Consider the following 26,736-nt stretch of genomic DNA (forward strand, 5'->3'; position numbering starts at 1 on the left):
GTCTTCAGGTAGCCAGGCAATCAGGAAGCACTTGACAGCCATTGACTTGTGACTCCGCACACCTGTACCGAGGGCCGCTCTAGTGGAAGATAATGCGGTACCGACTCTGGGGGAAATAAAAGATGCCGCTGCATGTTCATTCTTGGAAAAAATACCAACCCGGGCTTGTTCGGAGCATCCGAGCTGAAAAGCTGGTAATTAATACCAGCAACGAAAGACGCAGTGTGCCAGTTTAGGAATTACAAGAGCCTCTCACAGCTATTAACGTTTATCTGCGTAGGCATCTGAGACCATTTCTCAAACAGGCCAACAGGGACTTTTGCCTCATTACATTCCTTCATCTCCCTAATGTGATTAGCACGGATTTCAACTACTTTTATGATCCACTCACACAAGCCCCTTGGAGTAGGAGGCACTGACAGCATGGAATAATTGAGACAATGCCGAGCTTCCTCCCCAGGGAGGTGGCGTGAAGAGATGGATTATGTTTGGTCTCGGACCATCATGGGCAGGGGAGTGCGGAGTCATGCGCACCACGGGATATCTCACTCGGAAAAATGCTACCGATTCATTTTTTCTCTCCTCCCGTCGGGAGAACATTTCAGTCCTTTGTTTGTTTTTGCTACACTTATGTTTGTTCATAACTGAGGCAAGTTTTAGGGAGGCCTGTTCTCAATGTTGCTACATGTATACATATCAGTTATTTACGTGTCGTCCAGCAGGAAATGAGTAACAATAACAAGCTTGGGAAAGAAAAGCAGAACAACAAACAGATGCTATCTCGTCCAATGTTTCACTTTCTCTGAGGCAGCTGGCCGTGTCCGGCTCTAAAAGGCTTGAAAAGTTTGTTAGAAAACAACTTAAAGAATTTTAGACAACCAAGGTCTTCTATCAGAACATCAACCAGGCTTTAGGAAACGTCACGGCACGATAATCGCTGCCATTAAAGGCCTACTGAAACCCACTACTACCGAACACGCAGTCTGATAGTTTATATATCAATGATGAAATGTTAACATTGCAACACATGCCAATACGGCCGGTTTAACTTATAAAGTGCAATTTTAAATTTCCCGCGAAACTTCCGGTTGAAAACGTCTATGTATGATGACGTCAATCGTTGAACCGGAAGTATTGGTACACCATTGAATCCAATACAAAAAGCTGTGTTTTCATCTCAAAATTCCACAGTATTCTGGACATCTGTGTTGGTGAATCTTTTGCAATTTGTTTAATGAACAATGGAGACTGCAAAGAAGAAAGCTGTAGGTGGGATCGGTGTATTAGCGGCTGGCTGCAGCAACACAACCAGGAGGACTTTGAGTATAGCAGACGCGCTATCCAACGCTAGCCGCCGACCGCATCGATGATCGGGTGAAGTCCTTCGTCGCGCCGACGATCGCTGGAATGCAGGTGAGCACAGGTGTTGATGAGCAGATGAGGGCTGGCGTAGGTGGAGAGATAATGTTTTTATCATAGCTCTGACGAGGTCCCGTAGCTAAGTTAGCTTCAATGGCGTCGTTAGCAACAGCATTCCTAGGCTTCGACAGGCGGCACAGCATTAACCGTGTAGTTACAGGTCCAGTGTTTGATTCGGTGTCTCCTGATAGTAGTATTGTTGATCTGATGTCTATCCTTCCAGTCAGGGGCTTATTTCTTTTGTTTCTATCTGCATTTAAGCACGATGCTATCACGTTAGCTCCGTAGCTAAAGTGCTTCACTGATGTATTGTCGTGGAGATAAAAGTCACTGTGAATGTCCATTTCGCGTTCTCGACTCTCATTTTCAAGAGGATATAGTATCCGAGGTGGTTTAAAATACAAATCCGTGATCCGCAATAGAAAAAGGAGAGAGTGTGGAATCCAATGAGCCCTTGTACCTAAGTTACGGTCAGAGCGGAAAAAGATACGTCCTGCACTGCACTCTAGTCCTTCACTCTCCCGTTCCTCATCCACAAATCTTTCATCCTCGCTCAAATTAATGGGGTAATCGTCGCTTTCTCTGTCCGACTCGCTCTCGCTGCTGGTGTAAACAATGGGGAAATGTGAGGAGCCTTTCAACCTGCGACGTCACGCTACTTCCGGTACAGGCAAGGCTTTTTTTTATCAGCGACCAAAAGTTGCGAACTTTATCGTCGATGTTCTCTACTAAATCCTTTCAGCAAAAATATGGCAATATCGCGAAATGATCAAGTATGACACATAGAATGGATCTGCTATCCCCGTTTAAATTTTAAAAAATTCATTTCAGTAGGCCTTTAAAGTTGTGAATGACATTATTGGAGCATTGGACTGCAAAAAATATTGCGCAGCTCTATTTATTGACCTGTCAAAGGCGTTTGACACGGTCAACCATATGATTTTAGCAGATAGATTGCACAGGATTGGCGTATCTGGGCATGCTGTTAACGGGTTTTCTAATTACCTTTCTGATAGAACACAATGTGTCCAGTTTGCCGGGTCTTCTTCATCTTTCCTCCCTGTTTTAAAGGGCGTACCACAGGGTTCAATATTAGCACCGCTGTTGTTCTCCGTTTACGTGAACAATCTGTGTGATAAAATATCAGACGCTGCGGTCATATATTGTTCATCCCCCTTGAACTCTTGCAGTCTGCTTTTGATGTTGTTCAGTCCCAGCTTACCCAACATAGGCTAGTGCTAAATGCAGACAAATCTAAGGTGATGTTATTCTCAAATGGCAAACGGCTGCCATTGACCATCCTAAAATATTGACTACTCATGGGGTCGAGCTTGAGTTGGTCACGACATATAAGTACTTGGGAATTATTATTGATGAGAGATTGTCTTTTAAAGCACACGTAGAAATGCTTGTCTCTAAGCTTACAACTAAATTGGGTTTCTTTTTCAGAAATAAGTCTTGTTTTTCCCTAAAAGTTAGGAAATATCTGATCTCATCCACCTTTATTCCTTTACTTGATTATGGAGAATTGCTTTTTATGAATGCACCTGGCACTTACTTGAAGAAACTAGACACTGTATATCACTGTGCCTTACGTTTTATTACTGATTGTGGAAATCTTGTCCACCACTGTACATTGGCAAACTGTCCATCTTTAACTGCCCCAAGACTTTCTCGGTGGATAGTTTTTATATATAAATGTCTTCTTGGACTTGTCCCCACCTATCTGTGTTCCTTTTGTGTGTAGAGACTCCAGTCTTTACAACCTACGCTGACAGGAAGTCCTCCACATGTTGGTTCCTAGAGCCAACACAGAACTTGGAAAAAAAAACAAATCAGTTATGCTGCTCCCTGGTCATGGAATGACATCCAGAAAGATCTGAGGCTACCAGAATTGATCACTTTGGGGGAAGTTTAAGTCCATTTTAAAAGACTGAGAAACCAGTTCTCTTGGAAAATGTACTTGCTTTTAAATGTAATTATTACTTAATAGTTTTAAATTATTTTTGACCTGTTGTGGTATGACTGCTGTTGTATTGTCTTGTTGTAATTATTATTGCAACTTTGTTTGTCAGGTCGCTCTTGAAAAATAGGTTTTAATCTCAATGAGCCTTTACCTGGTTAAACAAAACAAATTAATTGATTGATTGATTGACTGAAAACGAGTACGGTATGGTTCCTGAAGAGCACGACGTAATGCTTGCACTGCCAAAGTCATCACAAGAAAATAAAACAATGTGAGAGTATAAAATATATGTTTACATTAAATGTTATTATTCAAGACTAAAAATTGCAATAATAAACACACATGTGAGCATTAGTTTATCCTCTATAACGTCCCTGGACTCTCACTATTATGTTAGAGCCACTATGGACTGGACTTTCACAATATTATGCTAAACCCACTCAACGTCCATTGCATCCGGTCTCCCCTAGGTTTCCAAAGTTTCTCATAGTCATTCTCATTGACATCCCATTGGGTTGTGAGTTTTTCCTTGCCATTATGTGGGATCTGAACCGAGGATGTCGTTGTGGCTTGTGCAGCCCTTTGAGACACTTGTGATTTAGGGCTATATAAATAAACATTGATTGATTGATTAATTAATATCCTAAACCGTGCTGTTCGTGGTCTACATTCCCCTCATTTTCTTGCTTTCCATAGTCTCCTTTTGGTTAAAATGTGTCTCTCTATCAACATGAGCTTACCCCAGATGCTTCAATTGTTATACCCCATAGTCTCCATTTAGCTGCAGTCCTTGTCTCCATCCATCAATCCATCCATTTCCAATCAGTAAATCCCCAGGTGCATCTTTTTGAAGGTGGGAGGAAGCTGGAGTACTCGGAGGCCGGAGGGAACCCACATAGTAAAGTGAAGTGAATTAGTGACTCAAAGTGCTTTACATAGTGAAACCCAATATGTAAGTTTTATTTAAACACTGGGAGCAGGTGGGTAAAGCGTCTTTCCCGAGGACACAACAGCAGTGACTAGGATGGCGGAAGCGGGGATCGAACCCGGAACCCTCAAGTTGCTGGCACGGCCACTCTACCAACCGAGCTATACCGCCCCGAGTCACTGGGAGATATCAGAATCAGAAAAAGAAGTACTTTATTAATAACCAAGGGGTAATTAAGATTTTCAGCACAATCCCATTCAAGAGCAGACTAACATTACAGGGAGACAGAACAGGATCGCTGACGGGTCTGCCAACTTCCGGCGCCCCTTACAGAAAAGGTGAGAAGCAGGTAAACGCTGGGGGGATGAGAAAAAAAATATTCAGTCTAAGCCTGGGCCCCAAAAAATAATCAACCAATAATATACATTTCGCACACACAATTGCACCATACATAGACAAGCAACCTAACAAAAACATCCTTTCAACACCCACACACACTGTGGTGGTGTTCCACGCCATCGTCTGCTGGTGTGGGGGGGGGAGCATGGCCAGAGACAGGAGCAGACCCAACAAAGCAATCAAGAGAGCCGACTCCACCCTCGGCCGCCCACCAACTCTCTTCCAGTGTCCAGTCCGCATGGACGAGCGAGGATGCGTCTAAGGAGACCGAGGTGTCCGATTCATGCTCATTAAGCCAAGACACCGTGAAGCCCGTCCGTCCCGGCGCCCATCACCAGCTCCGCAACCCTGTCTAGCTCAGATAAAATGTGTCTCCCTATCGACATTAGCTCACACCAGATCCTTCCATTTTAATACTCCATCGTCTCCAGTTGGCTAGAGCGCTCCTCCACTAATCTCGGATAAAATGTGTCTCCTTTCTGACATAGGCTTCTATTTTCCCATTCTCAACCATGTCTTAACCCGGATGCTGCACTATTACCTCCTACTTTGCTGCAGTGCCCCCATGTTCTTGTCTCCTCTTGAATAAACCGTGTCTTGTTGGCGAGAAGTAGATACAAAACAGGACAGAAACTGATGTTTCTTAGGACGTCTGGAATCCAACTGGTGCATTCAGTGTTTTTTTAAGAATTGAAGGAGTGCTTCCTAAATATCTGTGGTCCCCGTCTATTACATTATTGTAAGAAGCCTAACGACAGCCGACCAAGTCGTTTTGTCCTGACCATTAGAAAGGTGGCAGTCCGCTGAGCCGGACCTTGTGATGATCTCCTGACCCAATTTTTGACTCAATTTCCACCCCCCTGTGACCTCAGTACCGACACCCTCTCTCATCCCTAACCTTTCAATCCCATCAGCCCCAATGTTGCTCAATCACCTGTAACTAGCCCGGGTGGCGACCTCTGACCTCATTGAGTCATGATTAAGGCTGAGCATCTTAGAAGATATAAGACGGACGGATGTATATATATATATATATATATATATATATATATATATATATATATATATATATATATATATATATATATATATATATATATATATATATATATATATATATATATATGTAATACAGGTCAAAAGTTCGGACACACCTCCTCATTCAATGTGTTTTCTTTATTTTCATGACATTGTAGATTGTCACTGAAGGAATCAAAACTATGAATGAACACATGTGGAGTTATGTACTTAACAAAAAAAGGTGAAATAACTGAAAACACGTTTTATATTTTAGCTTCTTCAAAATAGCCACCATTTGCTCTGATTACTGCTTTGCACACTCTTGGCATTCTCTCGATGGGCTTCAAGCACACCTGTAAAGTGAAAACCATTTTCAGGTGACTACCTCATCGGGAGAATGCCAAGAGTGTGCAAAAAAGTAATCAGCGCAAATGGTGGCTATTTTGAAGAAACTAGAATATAAAACATGTTTTTAGTTATTTCACCTTTTTTTGTTAAGTACATAACTCCACATGTGTTCATTCATAGTTTTGATGCCTTCAGTGACAATCTACAATGTAAATAGTCATGAAAATAAAGAAAAAACATTGAATAAGAAGGTGTGTCCAAACTTTTGGCCTGCACTATGTATATATATATATATATATATACACCAGACCTTCGTAACTTACACTCAATATCCCTCTTCAAATCAAGACTCAAAACACACCTATTCCTGACTGCTTATTCATTGTAATCATCTTATCTTATCTATCTTTGTTGTTGTTGTTGTTTTTATCCAATTTGATTTTATTGATTTGATTTTGTACGGTGTCCTTGAGAGCCCAGAAAGGCGCCTTATAAGTAAAATGTATTATTATTATTATTATTATTATATACATACATATATATATTCTCATCATTTTTTTAACTTTATCACATACAATTTTGAATTTTTATGGTCAAATTAAAAACTTAAAACGTAATTGTACAACTGTCTTTTTCAGCATTATGATGACTCTATTGTTTTGTAAAAATATGACTTTTTCCTTCTAATATATATATATTTTATTCTCATAATACTGCAACTTTATCTCATATAATCTGGATTTATTATGGTCCAATTAAACCTCGAGTGGCCCTCATGCTGTGTTTGGTGAATAGCAGTTGAACTTTTTTGTTTTCTCCTGAGTTGCCTGAGACCCCCAAAGAAGGAAAAGCCAGGAATTAAAGCAGGTGGTGTAGCCCACCGTTAGCAGACCTTTTAATTAGTCTGGGTCTGATGATGGAAGGATAGATGGTGGCTGTGGGAAAATGGTGCAGACGATGACATGTCTAAAAATGTTGCACAAAATAAAACATCCTCTCATGAGACTAGAAAGCTCTGTCTGGTTACAAATACAATACACATGCATGCACATACCAAATCACTCCCAGCCATCTTATCAACATTTTTTGGCAATCGTCACATAAAACTTTCCCATGCTGGGATTGTCATAAGTGCATTTTAAAGATGCTTATTAGCATATTAAAGGCACTCAAAAAAAACACAAAGCCCTTCATCTGCAAACATGTAGAGCGTGTACTCTTGGATAATACCGCATTCAAGAGTTGTGTACCTGCACTAGATGTACACACCAGAGAGGGGGTATTTTCTGGGAGGGCTGAATGATGTATGCAACTGCAGAATGAAAGATGGGAGACTTCTTGTTCAGCTATATGACACACAATAGGAGAGATCATCAGGTTAATGGAACATGTAAAGTACAACAAAACACACTTCAACGATGTGCGTGTAAGTGCAGGGTAGAGTCTTACTAAACTCAATGTCGGTGAAAGGGGTGGGGGGTGCATTCTTTAGTTGATTTAGTGGACATTAAGATGGGGAGGAATGTGTCAAAGCTGTGTAGCCGTGGTGAAAACCGGCTAGGAGGAGCGCCGCGACCCTCTGACAGCTCGGGCCCCGATGGATGATTGACACTTTGCTTAGTGCAAGAAAGACAGGGAGGATGGAGGCGGGGACAAAAAGGGGGCACCTGTAAGAAACACAAAACGAGGTCAGGGAGTCATGCAATAAGAATCCACGCGGGAATGACGCAAACGGAGGCGTAACCTTTTTATTATTTGCTTAGGATGCTTCGATTGTTGAAAGGAATCGCTACAGAAAACTGGTTTTCATTTCACATCATTGCATCAACTGCTTGGATGAGACAAGGTAAAAGGAAAGCATATATATATATATATATATATATATATTGGTACCTCTTTCTTTTAAACACGCAAATGTGTTAAAACAGCAAAGTCAAACTGCTGCAGTCACTCAACATTACTAGCAAAATGGTGCAAAAGCTTTTTAGCAAGCAAAAAAAGAACAAGCGAGGTAAAGTAAAGTAAGATGTGCACGTTTGGAAAATCCTGAGACGGTGTATGTGTGTTGTTTTCTTTTATTGTGTGTTCGCGGGCCAAACACGCACATATTCCAAAGCGCAACCACAAGAGAATACGTCTGCCACAAATACGGTAACAGCACACTTAAATAGCACTAGAAATGAATCTATTTTTCATACCTGCATTTAATGGAACTGTTTGTCGTGCAGGCCTGAAGCGAACTCATGACAACCACATCAGCCCGAAAAATTCAGATTAAAAAAAATAAATAAATAGGCAAACCGCATTTTAGCAAGCAAAATAAAACGTGCGCTCTCTCGTCCCGTTGTACGTGAACATCCTCCTTCATAAACGTGTGAACAGTGCAAAATGCCATCGTTCCGTCCTTGGGAGAGGCATGCATCACACGCAGCCGGCACACTGCATATGAATCATTTACAAGACAGAGTGGCTTTTTTTTTTCTTGGTGTTGTTCCTGACGTAAAACTACGTGACAGCACAGGTCAAGTCGAAAAGTGCACAAGATCAAAGAAAGAAGATGCAAAAAGAAAAGAAAAAGAAAGGCAGGAAATGAGCACCCTGTCATTGGAAATGTAAAACCCATCCTCGAAAACCCCCCCCAACACAAACTTGTTGTGTTGACCACCCCTGCTGGTGACCCCCCCCCCCCCCCCCCCCCCCCCCCCCGACCCCCGAACCCCACCCCGTATCGCTTTTTGAACATGTCAAACAGTGAGGGAGATGAAGCTGTTGTATCTCTGGATGTTCCTCTTGAGGATCTCGGAGCAGGGCCCCAGCACGCGCTCGAAGCGAGGCCTGTCCAGCTTCACGCACTTGAGGGGACCGCGAGCCACCACGGTGGCGGCCCTCGGACGGTTCAGCAGCAGGGCAATTTCTCCTGCGGGTGGAAAACATTCTATCAATGAAAATGTTCATTCTTGGTTTTGATGAGCCTGCTACAACAAGAATTCAGCAGAATTTGCACTTTAAAAGTTAGGTTATGAATTTCAATTAAAACAATCCTCATTTCCAAGGAGCATTAAAAAACACATTAAAGGCCTACTGAAACCCACTACTACCGACCACGCAGTCTGATAGTTTATATATCAATGATGAAATCTTAACATTATAACACATGCCAATACGGCCGGGTTAACTTATAAAGTGACATTTTAAATTTGCCGCTAAACTTCCGGTTCGAAACGCCTCTGAGGATGACGTATGCGCGTGACGTAGACCGGCGAACACGGGTATGCCTTCCACATTGAAGCCAATACGAAAAAGCTCTGTTTTCATTTCATAATTCCACAGTATTCTGGACATCTGTGTTCGTGAATCTTTTGCGATTATGTTCATTGCATTATGGAGAAGGAAGCTGAGCAAGCAAAGAAGAAAGTTGTCGGTGCGAAATGGACGTATTTTTCGAACGTAGTCAGCAACAACAGTACACAGCCGGCGCTTCTTTGTTTACATTCCCGAAAGATGCAGTCAAGATGGAAGAACTCGGATAACAGAGACTCTAACCAGGAGGACTTTTGACTTCGATACACAGACGCCTGTAGAGAACTGGGACAACACAGACTCTTACCAGGATTACTTTGATTTGGATGACAAAGACGCAGACGTGCTACTGTGAGTATGCAGCTTTGGCTTCTAAACATTTGATCGCTTGACCGTATGTGCGCAACTTTTTTTTGCGTATGTACGTAACTTTTTTAAAATATATAAGCTTTATGAACCTTGGGTTAGGTGAACGGTCTTTTGGGCTAAGTGATTGTGTGTGTTGATCAGGTGTTTGAATTGTATTGGCGTGTTCTATGGAGCTAGGAGCTAGCATAGGAGCTAGGAGCTAGCATAACACGTACCGTACCGTACGTGCGCGTCACGTACCAAACTTTTTAAAAATATATAAGCTTTATGAACCTTGGGTTAGGTGAACGGTCTTTTGGGCTGAGTGATTGTGTGTGTTGATCAGGTGTTTGAATTGTATTGGCGTGTTCTATGGAGCTAGGAGCTAGCAGAGGAGCTAGGAGCTAGCATAACAAATACGCAGGTGTTATTATGCAGGATTAATTTGTGGCATATTAAATATAAGCCTGGTTGTGTTGTGGCTAATAGAGTATATATATGTCTTGTGTTTATATACTGTTGTAGTCATTCCCAGCTGAATATCAGGTACCGTGAGTATGCAGCCTTGGCTGCTAAACATTTGATAGCTTGACCGTATGTGCGCGTCACGTACGTAACTTTTTAAAAATATTTAAGCTTTATGAACCTTGGGTTAGGTGAACGGTCTTTTGGGCTGAGTGATTGTGTGTGTTGATCAGGTGTTTGAATTGTTTTGGCGTGTTCTATGGAGCTAGGAGCTAGCAGAGGAGCTAGGAGCTAGCATAACAAACACGCAGGTGTTTTTATGCAGGATTAATTTGTGGCATGTTAAATATAAGCCTGGTTGTGTTGTGGCTAATAGAGTATATATATGTCTTGTGTTTATTTACTGTTGTAGTCATTCCCAGCTGAATATCAGGTCACCCCCGGCTCTCACAGCATCTTCCCTATCTGAATAGCTTCAACTCCCCACTAGTCCTTCACTTGCACTTTACTCATCCACAAATCTTTCATCCTCGCTCAAATTAATGGGGAAAGTGTCGCTTTCTCGGTCCGAATCTCTCTCACTTCATGCGGCCATCATTGTAAACAATAGGGAACTTTGCGTATATGTTCAACTGACTACGTCACACTACTTCCGGTAGGGGCAAGCCTTTTTTTTCATCAGATACCAAAAGTTGCAATCTTTATCGTCGTTGTTCTATACTAAATCCTTTCAGCAAAAATATGGCAATATCGCGAAATGATCAAGTATGACACATAGAATAGATCTGCTATCCCCGTTTAAATAAAAAAAAATCATTTCAGTAGGCCTTTAAGGGGTACTATTTCAATTAATGAAATTAAATAATAATATTGTATTTGTTTATAAATAATTAATATTAATTGTATACATTTTTTTAAATTTAATTTATCCATCCATCCATCTTCTTCCACTTATCCGAGGTCGGGTCGCGGGGGCAGCAGCCTAAGCAGGGAAGCCCAGACTTTCCTCTCCGCAGCCACTTCGTCCAGCTCTAGGGGGATCCCAAGGCGTTCCCAGGCCAGCCGGGAGACATAGTCTTCCCAACGTGTCCTGGGTCTTCCCCGTGGCCTCCTACCGGTCGGACGTGCCCTAAACACCTCCCTCGGGAGGCTTTCAGGTGGCATCCTGACCAGATGCCCGAACCACCTCATCTGGCTCCTCTCGTTGTGGAGGAGCAGCGGCTTTACTTTGAGCTTCCCCCGGATGGCAGAGCTTCTCACCCTATTTCTAAGGGAGAGCCCCGCCACTCGGCGGCAGAAACTCATTTTGGCCGCTTGTACCCGTGATCTTGTCCTTTCGGTCATAACCCAAAGCTCATGACCATAGGTGAGGATGGGAACGTCGAACGAAAATGTTATTTATTTATATTCTAATAACTATACAATGCCAGTACAGTGCGTGCAGGCTAATGCACAAGCACAAGTGACTCACACGACTTTTTGCCAGTGCAGTAATCCACAAAGCCCAAGGTATGCTCATGCACAGCATTTAGACAAAAGTGACTCCAATCACTCCTCCTCCCAGTTAATTAGTAATCGCCTCATCATTGCGCAATAGATCTATATAGAACAGGGGTGTCCAAAGTGCGGCCCGGGGGCCATTTGTGGCCCGCAGCTAATTGTTTACCGGCCCGCCACACATTCTGCAAAAATTGCAAAATTGATAATATTGCAAAAATTTAAAAAAACATTGAAAAAAAGTGGAATGAGGTGAAATCTAACAAGAAAAAGTTGCAATGTTGACACAAAGCTGCCATGCAGGCTGTTTTTTTTTATTTTGTCTTTTGTTTATTTTCCTTTTTTTTTGCCATTGCTAAAAAAAAAAAAAAAAGACTAAAAATCTATGTTATAATGAATTATTACTTAAAAAATATCACTTTAAAATGTTTTATGTGGAAAAAATATTGCATATATTGTGTGGTTGCATTATAAAAACATCAAAGTTTTATTTGAATAAAGAGCATAAAACAAACAAAATAATAGTTCAAACGTAAAATCAACAGATATATCTGAAGTTGATCTCGTAATTTAAGTGTTAAAAGTTAAAAAAAAACCTAATAAAAATGTATCACTTTATGAGTGGGGGACCTTTTGGATCCCAAATATATTTAGTAGGATTTTATTTAACTTTTCACTGTGATTACTCAAAATTATTAAAGAATTAAAATCAATGGTGTCCTGCATTATTGATCTTTTAAGGCTCTATTTACTAAATACTGCATATTTCAGTTTTACTATAAAAAACAAAGTTGTCTTTGACAGAAAACTCTCTATATCAACTTGAGGTTGATATAGAGATTTACTGTAAGCGTTAAATAAAAAATAATAATAATAATTTGACTTATTTTTAACAGTTTAATGACTGAGACCCTTTATAGTCCCCGGGAGCCCTAAAGTTAAAAAAAAAAAAATCCACATATTTTCTTAAGGTTTGAAAATGAAAAATATCAAAATGGCCCCCGCATGCTTATGTACGGCCCTCAGTGGAAAATGTTTGGACACCCCTGATATAGAACGACTTGCAATAATCAAAAAAGTCAAGGAAGTTGCAGTGATGTTGTTATGTTGATCATGTTTTGTTCCGTTAGTTTGACTACCTCAGTTCTGTTTTCAGCACCCCTGGGTTTGTGTTTTGGTTTCCATGGGTGCTGATTAGTTTCACCTGCCTCTGATTAGCGTTCGGGACGCTCACCTGCTCCTGGGCACTAATCAGAGAGCTACATATTCCTGTCTTTCGCAACACACTATCTGGCTGTCTTATTTGCTTCAATGCAACAAGTTACGTCGTCTACTTATTTAATTCCTTATGCTAAGCTTTTGCGCGAGCTTCTTTAGCTTTGCTTCTCGTGCGATCGGAACGCTAGTTTTAATTTATTTTGTATCCTGTATGATTCATGCGAATAAATCATTGTCTCACCTGCACTTTGCCTCCGGAGTGCCTGCTGCATCTTGCGAGAACGACCCGCACATAACCATGCGACCACGGCGTCACAGATGTAGAGTTGTCATTTGAAGTGATAGGGATTTATACTGTACGATAACGCTGACATGCCCCTAGTCTCCAAAATGCTATACTATACAGTCCCGCTAACACGCCCCTAGTCTCCAAAATGCAGTTGTTGTATTAATTTTACAGTAACGCACTGTAAAAAAACAATGACCATAGATTTTCGTTTAAAAAAATGGCATCGGAGTTGATTTTATTGTAAAAATATAAGCAGTACAGTTTTTCCATTTACAATAATGCATTGTAAAAAAAATTAAAAATATATATATAATCTGGCAGTTTCTGTGGCCAAAATTTTGCAGTAAAAATAACAGTTTTTAAATTTACAGTAATTTTAGTACATTTATTTTATAAAATACGTTTTTTATCATAAAATCTACAGATTTTTTTTTTACAGTGTAATCCTTTTTTTAAACAGTCCCGTTTAGGCCCCACAAGTCTAACCATAGAGGCCTTTTTCCTTTCTCCTTCGCAGGAATTTTTCCAATTACCCGGGTAAATAACGTATTCCCTGCGGACTTTTGGAAGTTCCCAGCAACCTTACAGCTGTTGTTTCTAAAACTTTGTATTCAAAGTATGCAAGGAAACCGGGTTTATTTGTTATTTTCTTTTGTATTTTTACTACAACAAGAAGAATGAAAAAAGCTTACACACAAGTCTACTACCGGAAGTAAAGGTTCCGGGAACTTAACGTTCCTGAACTTTTGGTGTAAAAAGGCCTTATGTCACCGTGTAGGCAACTTTTTCTCGGGCACAACACTGTTTTAATCAAAACCACAACATATACAGCTTTTATTCAATTTCAAAGTCAACTTCCAGGGTGACAATAAATACTAGGGATGTCCCGATCAACATTTTTGGCCTTTGATCCCGATTTGATTTTTAGGCCTCAGATTGAATCTGATTTCGAGGCTCGATCTGATACTTTGACAATAGATTACAGAACTGAACATGGTTTATAGCAAGGACCTAAAGTACACACAATAACACATTTTTATAATGCTTATCTTATTATGCTTATACCTTGCTAGAATTGTAATACCGTTAATTCTGGACTATAAGCTGGTACTTTTTTCCTACACTTAGAACCCTGCAGCTTATAAAATGGTGCGGCTTATTTATGTATTTTTTTTCCTTGGACTGCCAAAATTAAAATATTAAAAAAAAAAAAAAGAATAGAAAATACACTGAGAATGTGTTTGATTGTTTGTGCTATGGCGCCATCTTTTCGACGAGTTCGCTCAATGCAGGTGCTGCAGTGTCCTTCAATTTACTGGAGATGCTTTCAAGCAGAAGTAGAGTGCCGTTCAGTCTTCTAGCCGTCCATAGCGTTTCTACTCACATGGATTCTTTCATTCATCACTCCAAGCAACGTTTGTAAGTTTTACATTATAACTAAAACTGTTCATACTTACTAAACTGTCCCATATGTGATGTCTGTAGGAGTGTTTTCATGCATATTTTTAGGTGCTATCATAATGTAATGACGTAATCAATCTTTGAAAGCATTTGCTAATATGCTAACACACTTACGAGTGTCTGTGTTAGTATTATCAACTTACGATGGCATTCTTTTTGTATTGTTTTAGTTTCACAAATGCCTCAGTAAATTCACCAAAACATCACTGTGGAATTATTGAGTCTGTTTAGCTGTTTTGAGAGCTAGCTTCCGCAGATGGTGGGTGCATGACAATGACTTCTGTTTTGTTAACTCAGCCGTTTTACTGCCGTGTTACAGGCGCCGTTTGGAAACAATTAAGGTACCATATTTTTCGGACTATAAGTCGCAGTTTTTTTCATAGTTTGGCCGGGGGTGCGACTTATACTCTGGAGCGACTTATGTGTGAAATTATTAACACATTACCGTAAAATATCAAATAATATTATTTAGCTCATTCACGTAAGAGACTAGACGTATAAGATTTCATGGGATTTAGCGATTAGGAGTGACAGATTGTTTGGTAAACGTATAGCATGTTCTATATGTTATAGTTATTTGAATGACTCTTACCATAATATGTTACGTTAACATACCAGGCACGTTCTCAGTTGGTTATTTAGGCGTCATATAACGTACACTTATTCAGCCTGTTGTTCACTATTCTTTATTTATTTTAAATTGCCTTTCAAATGTGTATTCTTGGTGTTGGATTTTATCAAATAAATTTGTCTAAAAATGCAACTTATAATTATGCATTTTCGGCAGGTGCGACTTATACTTCGAAAAATACGGTATGTAAATAAACATTTACAGAATCTGTCTGTGTAAATAACTCACTTCGAAACGTATGTATCTGCAGCTTATGGTTTGGTGCGGCTAATATATGGAAAAATATTTTTTTGCCCTAAAATTGAGTAGGTGCGGCTAATATTCCGGTGAGTTCTACAGTCTGTAAAATACGGTAAATCAGATCGTGTATTGCATTTGTGGTATGTAATGCTACATAAAAAAAAATTTTACGAAATAAAGTGTCCAGTGGACAATCACCAAACAAGTCATTTGAGTTTTGCCCTCAAAGCCTTCCTGTATCAGAGACGTACTCTTTGGGTTTGTAAAAAATAACAAAATCGACCCAAAAAATTGATTTTATAATAATAAAAACAAGACAAAGAAAAATTCCGATCCAATCACTTTAGTACGTTAATATAACGATGCTATACTATGTACAGTATCGACATCCGGATTGATCCCCCTTACTATACATTGAAAAGCTTTAGCGGTTAGCTTCTTGTGTGGTCTTGCTAGGTCTGTGTGTAGCATGCTTAGCCATTCATTTTCCTGTAGTTCTCCAGTGATAATGGTACATAGAAAAGTTTATTTTCCACCATGGTGGTGAGTATTATGGCTTTAAAAAGTCGCTTCGCACTGTGGATAGACGACGCATTCGTTGCAGCTTGCTCTCAAATTGGAGCCGGTGTTCTGACAAGACAAACACCCTACTGGAATTCAAGCAAATCAATTGTGTACCTCCGAGCGGTCATCCCGTTTGAAGGAATTTTTCATCGGAGTACAATCGTTAGCCATGTACAGTCATGGTCAAAAGTTTACATACACTTGTAAAGAACATAATGTCATGGCTGTCTTGAGTTTACAATAATTTCTACAACTGTTATTTTTTGTGACAGAGTGATTGGAGCACATACTTGTTGGTCACAAAAAAACATTCATGAAGTTTGGTTCTTTTTATGAATTTATTATGGGTCTACTGAAAATGTGACCAAATCTGCTGGGTCAAAAGTATACATACAGCAATGTTAATATTTGGTTACATGTCCCTTGGCAAGTTCCACTGCAATAAGGCGCTTTTGGTAGCCATCCACAAGCTTCTGGTTTAATTGTTGACCACTCCTCTTGACAAAATTGGTACAGTTCAGCTAAATTTGTTGGTTTCCTGACATGGACTTGTTTCTTCAGCATTGTCCACACGTTTTAAGTCAGGACTTTGGGAAGACCATTCTAAAACCTTAATTATAGCCTGATTTAACAATTCCTTTACCACTTTTGACGTGTGTTTGGGGTCATTGTCCTGTTGGAACGCCCAAGACCCAACCTCCGGGCTGATGATTTGAGGTTGTCCTGAAGAATTTGGAGGTAATCCTCTTTTTTCATTGTCCCTTTTACTCTCTGTAAAGCACCAGTTCCATTGGAAGCAAAACAGGCCCAGAGCATAATACTACCACCACCATGCTTGACGGTAGGTTTGGTGTTCCTGGGATTAAAGGCCTCACCTTTTCTCCACCAAACATATTGCTGTGTATTGTGGCCAAACAGCTCAATTGTTGTTTCATCTGACCACAGAACTTTCCTCCAGAAGGTTTTATCTTTGTCCATGTGATGTCAGATGAAACAAAAATGTTGCTGTTTGTTGTGACCAACAAGTATGTGCTCCAATCACTCTATCACAAAAAAATAAGGGTTGTAGAAATGATTGGAAACTCAAGACAGCCATGACTGTATGACCTCTGTATTGGGCAGGCTGGTTGATATGATCTGACATCACATGGACAAAGATAAGATCTTCTGGAGGAAAGTTCTGTGGTCAGATGAAACATAAATAGGGACATCTCTATTAAGCGCCCATCAATTTACTATATTGTATCCTGGTCAGGATTACGGCAGGGTGTGTCGCCTCTACCAGGTGACTACACCCGGGACGGGTCAGTTATGTCTATATACTATATATACTGTATATGTTGTATGTTATGTTGATAACAGCTAAGGAAGGCAATGGTCAATCTAACATTTGTTGGGTCAATAGACTCCAACATCACCTTGTTTTGAGAATATTGTAAAAAGAATGTGGGATTTGGCCCTTCATCCACTCACCAAAGTAGTCAGATGGTCCGAGGCGTCCGACTTCCACATACTCTTCATTGTCGGACCTGCGCTGCAGAACAGAGGCTATTCCCTGGAGACAGGACAGACAAGAGGGAGAATTGACAGAAAGAAAAGAGGAGGAGGGGGTGTGGATGGACGGAAAGAAAGAAAAGAAGGGGGGAGAGTTAAGGAGGAGTTAGTATGAATGGAGCTGAACATCATCAGAAGGATTAAGCTGAGGAGAAATTCCTTTGCTTCATAAGGCACAGGTGCACGGGATTTGGGCCTCTCTCATTTTTTGGGGGGGGAATGGACACCTGTTCTGTGGGAGGCGAATATATCCAAACACACAAACTTGAACGTTTGGATTTGCTCGATTCCCTCCAGTGTGTTTTAAACACAAACATCTAAGCCAGTTAACGACTGAACAAATGACTCATAGTGTCTTCGTCCCATGATTCTCATATGAGCATTCACACACACACACACAACATGGAAACTACTGAAGTGTCCAAGACGAATGGAGGTCCAATGTAATATCCCTGACCGACCCCACTTCCACAGACAAAATAAGCCGGAGACTCGTCAAAAAACTTTAGCGGAAATCTGTTTTCCATTGCCTTTGCCCAGAATGAGCGTAGCCTGCAGCTGTTGTTTGGCATAACAGAAGCTTCCACCAAATGTTCTCCGAACATAACATTAAACAAGACACTGTCAAAAGTGTGACAGAATATATTTTTGTCATATGTCTGGACTTTAACACCAAATCTCCGTAATTGAAATGTCAGAAAGAGAACTTGGACAAAACAAACTTCCCTATCTCTAATCCTTCTCTTGGCTCCTTCTGCTGCTGACCAGGCTTGTGATGCTAAATATGAATATAATGAACCTTAATGAGGGCCCAAAAACTGCCAGCTCTGCGCCACAGGCATGTAACGGTGTAACTGTATCTCATTGAAAGGGATAAGTGTTAACTTGGTGTGTCATTTAAGACTGGAGACTGTGTGAAAGTCACCTTTTGGTTTGTAGCTGGCCAATTTGGACCACAATGTCAAAGTATTGTTGAAAGGGAACCTACTGTTACATTGGGTCCATTGTTGTTTGCACTCTCCTTTTTTAAGCAAGTGGAAATAAATTGAATGGCAATTATCATCATATACTGTATTGATTCGGATATAGTAAAACTGTTTTTTTATACAATTTATTTTACAACTAAATATAAAAAAATATTTTTGAATTTGCTTGAGTAAAAAAATAAATTAAAACAGTCTTAATATTATGTAAAAAAAAAAAAAAGTTTCAATAATATTGCTAAATTGGAAGCTTTTTCCTCATATTACAAAAATGGTTTTGATATAATTTACTGTTATTATTGTAATAACTAACATTTTGTAGAAAGTTGTTTCCTTTCCAGTGCGCCCCCAATACTGTTGTTACTGTCCAAAGTTGTGTTTTTTCATTTTTAAATTTTAGTTGTTTTTTAATTTATTTTTGAGAAAAATACTTAACGAAACGATAACAACAGTAGGGAAGCGGGCAACTAAAAAAAGGCAGAAAATCCAATCACAATCCCAGAAGTAGCCAGTTAACAAAAGTGCCAATAAGTCCCCCCAAAATGGATTAACTCGCTGGAATAAAAAAGACAATATAACATACATCCATAAATGTGGACGCATGTGAAAAAGTGCAATATATTTATCTGTACAGTAATCTATTTATTTATTTATATATATTTATATATATTTATTTATTTTATATATATATTATATATATATATATATTATTAATATATATTTATTTATTTATATATGCACCTTATTGCTTTTTTTATCCTGCACTACCATGAGTTTATGTAACGAAATTTCGTTCTTATCTGTGCTGTAAAGTTCAATTTGAATGACAATAAAAAAGAAGTCTAAGTCTAATAAATTACAAGATATAAATAACATTTCTATTCTAACAATGCTTTGCACAAGTTACCCTGACTTTACATGGGACATTGCTTTTAGTACTCACATCATCAATTGAAGTCAACAATGCAAATATGTACATTGTTTAAAGAGGCAAAATAAAGCCTCAGGTTCAAGGTTAACTAAACATGGTAATGAACTAAACTGAATCTACTCCCGTTTGTTTGTGTTCATGTCATCACCTCTGATCATCTACTTTTAGCCCTCCTTGCTGTCAATCTAATCCACAAACACATCATCATCTTGCCCTTTGACCATGCACAAAAGTAATCACACTGAGGGCATCTGAGGGGTTCTTGATTAGTGTTCATTGTGCACATATTGCCCGTCCCCTTAAAGGCCTACTGAAACCCATTACTACCAACCACGCAGTCTGATAGTTTATATATCAATGATGAAATCTTAACATTGCAACACATGCCAATACGGCACTTTAACTTATAAAGTGCAATTTTAAATTTCCCGCGAAACTTCCAGTTGAAAACGTCTATGTATGATGACGTATGCGTGTGACGTCAATCGTTGAAACTGAAGTATTCGGACACCATTGTATCCAATACAAAAATCTCTGTTTTCATCGCAAAATTCCACAGTATTCTGGACATCTGTGTTGGTGAATCTTTTGCAATTTGTTTAATGAACAATGAAGACTGCAAAGAAGAAAGCTGTACGTGGGATCGGTGTATTAGCGGCTGGCTGCAGCAACACAACCAGGAGGACTTTGACTTGGATAGCAGACGCACTATCCGACGCTAGCCGCCGACCGCATCGATGATCGGGTGAAGTCCTTCGTCGCTCCGTCGATCGCTGGAACGCAGGTGAGCACGGGTGTTGATGAGCAGATGAGGGCTAGCTGGCGTAGGTGGATAGCTAATGTTTTTAGCATAGCTCTGTGAGGTCCCGTAGCTAAGTTAGCTTCAATGGCGTCGTTAGCAACAGCATTGTTAAGCTTCGCCAGGCTGGAAAGCATTAACCGTGTAGTTACAGGTCCAAGGTTTAATAGTATTGTTGATTTTCTGTCTATCCTTCCAGTCAGGGGTTTATTTATTTTGTTTCTATCTGCAGTTAAGCCCGATGCTATCACGTTAGCTCCGTAGCTAAAGTGCTTCACCGATGTATTGTCGTGGGGATAAAAGTCACTGTGAATGTCCATTTTGCGTTTTCGACTCTCATTTTCAAGAGGATATAGTATCCGAGGTGGTTTAAAATACAAATCTGTGATCCACAATAGAAAAAGGAGAAAGTGTGGAATCCAATGAGCCCTTGTACCTAAGTTACGGTCAGAGCGAAAAAAGATACGTCCTGCACTGCACTCTAGTCCTTCACTCTCACTTTCCTCATCCACAAATCTTTCATCCTCGCTCAAATTAATGGGGTAATCGTCGCTTTCTCGGTCCGAATCGCTCTCGCTGCTGGTGTAAACAATGGGGAAATATGAGGAGCCTTTCAACCTGCGACGTCACGCTACTTCCGGTACAGGCAAGGCTTTTTTATCAGCGACCAAAAGTTGCGAACTTTATCGTCGATGTTCTCTACTAAATCTTTTCAGCAAAAATATGGCAATATCGCGAAATGATCAAGTATGACACATAGAATGGATCTGCTATCCCCGTTTAAATAAAAACATTTAATTTCAGTAGGCCTTAAAAGTGGTAGAAGCTTCGCACTAATCAATGAAAACCTTAAACTTAGCCCTAACCTCCATCCATCCATCCATTTTCTACCGCTTGTCCCTAACCTAAGTAATAAATATAAATCATTTGACATGCTTGCTATAAGGTCTGTCACACCGCTACCTCTCCATCTTGCTGTTATCTTTAAAAAAAGTACCACTAATAGTCACACACACACTAGGTGTGGTGAAATTAACCTCTGCATTTGACCCATCTCCTTGTTCCACCCCGTGGGAGGTGAGGGGAGCAGAGAGCTCTATCGCCCCCACGGGTCCTATTCGGACTTTATCAGTAATTTTTCTGAGTTTGTCGCTGATCTAGTGACGCACGCAGATAATATAATTATAACGGAGGATTTCAATATCCTTATGAATACTCTGTCAGTTCAATACAGTAGCATCGCTAACCCAACAAGGACTCCTCCCAGTAGTTCCACCCACTCGGCTAAATACATTATGAAATTATTTACTAAGATAATTGAAGTCAATTACAAAGAAGATTACAGATAACGCGTCCCAGCTCCAACTGGGTTCTATTAACGCAGATAGTATGTACGATGTATATTGCCCTCTAAAATAATCTCTCTTTTTGAATACATAACATTAAAGAAACTCCTGCAACTTGTAAATAGGACAAAACTAATAACATGTTTACTTCCTGGGAAACTTATTAAGGAGCTGTTTGTAATATTAGTACCATCAGTGCTAAATATTATAAACTTAGCATTTTCTTCTGGTACTGTTCCCCTAGCATTCAAAAAAGCGGTTATTCATCCTCGTCTCAAAAGACCTATCCTTGATCCTGACCTCATGTTAAACTAACGGCCACTGTCCCACTTTCCCTTTATCTCAAAAGTCCTTGAAAAAAAATGGTTGCACAGCAGCTAAATGAACACTTAGCGTCTATTAATCTCTGTGAACCCTGTTTATTGTTTATTGTTTATTGTTTATTGAATGGATCCCCATTAGCTGACGCCAAGGCGACTGCTAGTCTTCCTGGGGTCCATATAGGAGCATACAAAATTTAAATACAAAGAATACATGCATTACCAGACATTATACAATGGAAAAATACAACATAAGATAAAAAGCTAGTTAAAACCAGTATTAAAATTCACGTCATGTGGGCAGCTGCAAAAGGTGTATCTTTAAAGCTGTCTTGAATGACAATTTACTTTGTGAGAGATTAATGTGAGGTGGCAACCCATTCCAGAATGATGTACATCTATACATGACTGTATGTTTGAGGGAATTGGTCCTGGGAGCAGGAAGTGTCAAATAGCCATTGCTGGCATTCCTAGTGTCATGAATATGTGTGTTAGTTGATTTTAAAAACTGTTTGTAAAAGTAATCTGGTGATTGATCTAAAATGATAGTTCGAAAGAACATTAGGAGACTACAATGCATCTTTTGTTCAACAGACAACCAGGACAGGCGTGAATGCATATATGAAATATTAGTGCGCAAAGAACATTTAAGTACCAGTCTAGCCGCTCTGTTCTGTACAAATTGCAGTTTGTTCAGGTCAGACTTAGTCGTAGCGGACCATACTATAGGACAGTAATGAAGATGACAGAAAACCAAGGACTGTATCACTTGAGCCATTGTTGAGGATGTCAAGAAGGTGGAGCACTTCCTGACCATGGCTAGACCTCTTCCCATTTTCATTGAAATACCATCAATATGATCGGACCATGCCAGTTGACTGTCTAATAGCACACCAAGCAGTTTTGCTTTTTTGACCTGCTTAATAGGTATGTCTGACATTGAAATATGAAGCTGTGGGTCATGTCAGTCCGGTTTCAGGGAAAATCACTATACGGAAAAAAGCCCTCGCAAAAATTACTAATGATCTATTGCTAACGATGCTGATGCGTCATCCATGTTGCTGCTACTTGATCTTAGCGCTGCTTTCGATACCGTCGATCATAACATTCTGTTAAAACGTATCAAAACACGTATTAGCCTTTTCTTGGTTCAACTCCTATCCTACTGACAGGATGCAGTGTGTCTCCCATAAAATTGTGACCTCGGAGTATGTTAAAGGCCTACTGAAATGAAATGTTCTTATTTAAACGGGGATAGCAGGTCCATTCTTTGTCATACTTGATCATTTCGCGATATTGCCATATTTTTGCTGATAGTAGAGAACATCAACGATAAAGTTCGCAACTTTTGGTCGCTGATAAAAAAGCCTTGCCTGTACCGGAAGTAGCGTGACGTCACAGGTTGTGGAGCGCCTCACATCTGCACATTGTTTACAATCATGGCCACCAGCAGCGAGAGCGATTCGGACCTAGAAAGCGACGATTACCCCATTAATTTGAGCGAGGATGAAAGATTTGTGGATGAGAAAAGTGAGAGTGAAGGATTAGAAGGCAGTGAAAGCGATTCAGATAGGGAAGATGCTGTGAGAGGCGGGTGGGACCTGATATTCAGCTGGGAATGACTAAAACAGTAAATAAACATAAGACATGTATATACTCTAATAGCCACAACACAACCAGGCTTATATTTAATATGCCACAAATTAATCCGCATAACAAACACCTCCCCCTTTCCGTCCATATAACCCACCAATACAAATCAAACACCCACACAACACACTCAATCACACAGCCCAAAGTACCGTTCACCTCCGTAAAGTTCATACAGCACATATATTTCCCCAAAGTTACGTACGTGACATGCACATAGCGGCACGCACGTACGGGCAAGCGATCAAATGTTTGGAAGCCAAAGCTGTGCTCACGGTAGCACGTCTGCTATCCAACTCAAAGTCCTCCTGGTTGTGTTGCTGTAGCCAGCCGCTAATACACCGATCCCACCTACAGCTTTCTTCTTTGCTGTCTTCATTGTTCATTAAACAAAGTGCAAAAGATTCACCCACACAGATGTCCAGAATACTGTGGAATTTTGCGATTAAAACAGACGACTTAATAGCTGGCCACAATGGTGTCCCAATATGTCCGCACAATCCGTGACGTCACGCGCAAACGTCATCATACCGAGACGTTTTCAGCAGAATATTTCGCTGGAAATTTAAAATTGCACTTTACTAATCTAACCCGGCCGTATTGGCATGTGCTGCAATGTTAAGATTTCATCATTGATATATAAACTATCAGACTGCGTGGTCGGTAGTAGTGGGTTTCAGTAGGCCTTTAAGGTAAAGTGCGGAGTTTCACAGAGTTTGGTTATTGGCCCTGCACTCTTCAGCATCAATATGCTGCCGCTACTTGACAGGGTTTCACGTTGTTCCCATTAAGTTGAGTTTTTTCTTGCCCTGATATGGGAACGGCGCCGAAGATGTTGTTGTGGCTTGTGCAGCCCTTTGATACAATTGTGAATGAGGGCTATATAAGTCAACTGTGATTGATTGATTATATTACAGCCAACTACAGTATGAGCTGCGATGCAATTTATCAAATGGAGGTGTTTGTCTGTACACAAGCTTCTCCTGTAGCTTGGCTACATTTAATCGAGAGTAAGTAGTAGCTTCTCTCCACTGGGTATAATTGCCCTGCTCTGCACTGTATCCACCAACAGTAAGGCGTTTAGTGTTGACAGTCTGCTCGGAAGTTTATTTAAAGTCATAAACTACAACCAATTTATTTTGTGTAAATCCTGCAGCTAAAACACACACACACGTGCACGCACACTAACACACACGCACACACACGCACACACACACAGAGGCTTGTTAAGAGCCTCAGGTGCAAGCAGAGAAGAACGCACACTTTCTTCGTACCACATTCCCTTGACGTCTTCATCCTCTCTTAGCCTGCTTCCATATCAACATACCTTACGGTGGGACTGAAAGAAGTTCACTTATATCTTTTCAAGGGACATCATTTGTTTATTACACATACTGGATATAATTCAAAGTAGTAAATGTACAGCTTGAAAAGTAGTAAAGCTTAGACCAGTGGTTCTTAACCTTGTTGGAGGTACCGAACCCCACCAGTTTCATAAGCGCTTTCACCGAACCCTTCTTTAGTGAAAAATAAAAAATAAAAATTCAAATTCAAGACAAAGTTATATGTTTTGGGTAACACTTTAGTATGGGGAACATATTCTAAGTAACAAAGACTTAATTTAGAGTTTTTTGGACACTAGGGGAACATATTCAAAGTAACAAAGACTTAATTTAGAGTTATATGGTTAGGGCCAGGGTTAGAGGGTTAGGGCCAGGGTTAGAGGGTTAGGGCCAGGGTTATAATAAGGCCATGCCAAATAAGGCATTAATAAGTACTTAATAATGACTAGTTAAGAGCCAATATGTTACTAATTTCCACGTTAATAAGCAACTAATTAATGGTGAATATGTTCCCCATACTAAAGTATTACCATGTTTTTTTACTGGTGCACAAAATGAACCGTGCATGAACATCACCTTGTTCAAAGAACAAAACCAACACAGTGCATAAACTCACAACAAATTACACACCTGCAAATCAGTGTGACTTCTGCTGTTGCTGTATCCGTAATACGCCGATAGGGAGAAGTTTTTATTTACACGATGAGTCGGGTGTGTCTTGACCTCCGCCGAACCCCTGAGGCCGACTCACCGAACCCCTAGGGTTCGATCGAACCCAGGTTAAGAACCACTGGCTTAGACAGTGGTGTGTCCAGACTTTTTTTTTTAGGGGTGCCAGATGGGGGGGCACCTAGTTCTACAAGGGTGGCACTCATAAAACAGTCAGTCTACCACCACCAAGTATGGAGTGACTCTTCTTGTGAGACATCTGCTGACATTAAATAATAATTCCATTGCTGAGAATCAAACCCACGTCATGTGGCGTAAAAGGTAAGTGCGTAGACCATTACGCTACCAGAGAAGTAATTTCATAACATGTCAAATGTAGCATATACTTTGTGTGTATACAGTATAAATATACACTATATTGCCAAAAGTATTTGGCCACCTGCCTTGACTCACATATGAACTTGAAGTGCCATCCAATTCCTAACCCATAGGGTTCAATATGATGTCGGTCCATCTTTTGCAGCTATTAGAGCTTCAACTCTTCCGGGAAGGCTGTCCACAAGGTTGCGGAGTGTGTTTATAGGAATTTTCCACCATTCTTCCAAAAGCGCATTGGTGAGGTCACACACCGATGTTGGTCGAGAAGGCCTGGCTCTCAGCCTCCGTTCTAACTCATCCGAAAGGTGTTCTATCGGGTTCAAGTCAGGACTCTGTGCAGGCCAGTCAAGTTCATCCACACCAGACTCTGTCATCCATGTCTTTATGGACCTTGCTTTGTGCACTGGTGCACAGTCATGTTGGAAGAGGAAGGCGCCCGCTCCAAACTGTTCCCATAAGTTTGGGAGCATGGAATTGTCCAAACCCACACCTAAATTCCTCCTCCACCAAATTTCACACTCGGCACAATGCAGTCCGAAATGTAGCGTTCTCCTGGCAACCTCCAAACCCAGACTCGTCCGTCAAACTGACAGATGAAAAAAGCTTGATTCATCACTCTAGAGAAGGCGTCTTCACTGCTCTAGAGTCCAGTGGCGACGTGCTTTACACC

The 26,736-nt window shown here is 40.3% G+C and overlaps 1 protein-coding gene across 5 annotated transcripts in view; it reads right to left on the reverse strand.

The window, feature by feature from the left end:
- Positions 1-8,799: 8,799 nt before the first annotated feature.
- The window catches only part of prkar1b (protein kinase, cAMP-dependent, regulatory, type I, beta), a 130,192-nt gene continuing 112,255 nt past the window's right edge, over positions 8,800-26,736 (reverse strand). For all 5 annotated transcript variants that reach the window (XM_062037226.1, XM_062037229.1, XM_062037225.1 and 2 more), the window contains 2 exons: positions 17,567-17,648; positions 8,800-8,997 (listed from right to left, as the gene is read on the reverse strand). In XM_062037226.1, the coding sequence (XP_061893210.1) occupies positions 8,825-8,997; positions 17,567-17,648 (255 nt within the window). In that variant the 3' untranslated portion in view covers positions 8,800-8,824. The remainder of the gene's footprint in view (positions 8,998-17,566; positions 17,649-26,736) is intronic.

This window comes from Entelurus aequoreus, linkage group LG25 (assembly GCF_033978785.1).
Source record: "Entelurus aequoreus isolate RoL-2023_Sb linkage group LG25, RoL_Eaeq_v1.1, whole genome shotgun sequence".
Classification (NCBI taxonomy): Eukaryota; Metazoa; Chordata; class Actinopteri; order Syngnathiformes; family Syngnathidae; genus Entelurus; species Entelurus aequoreus.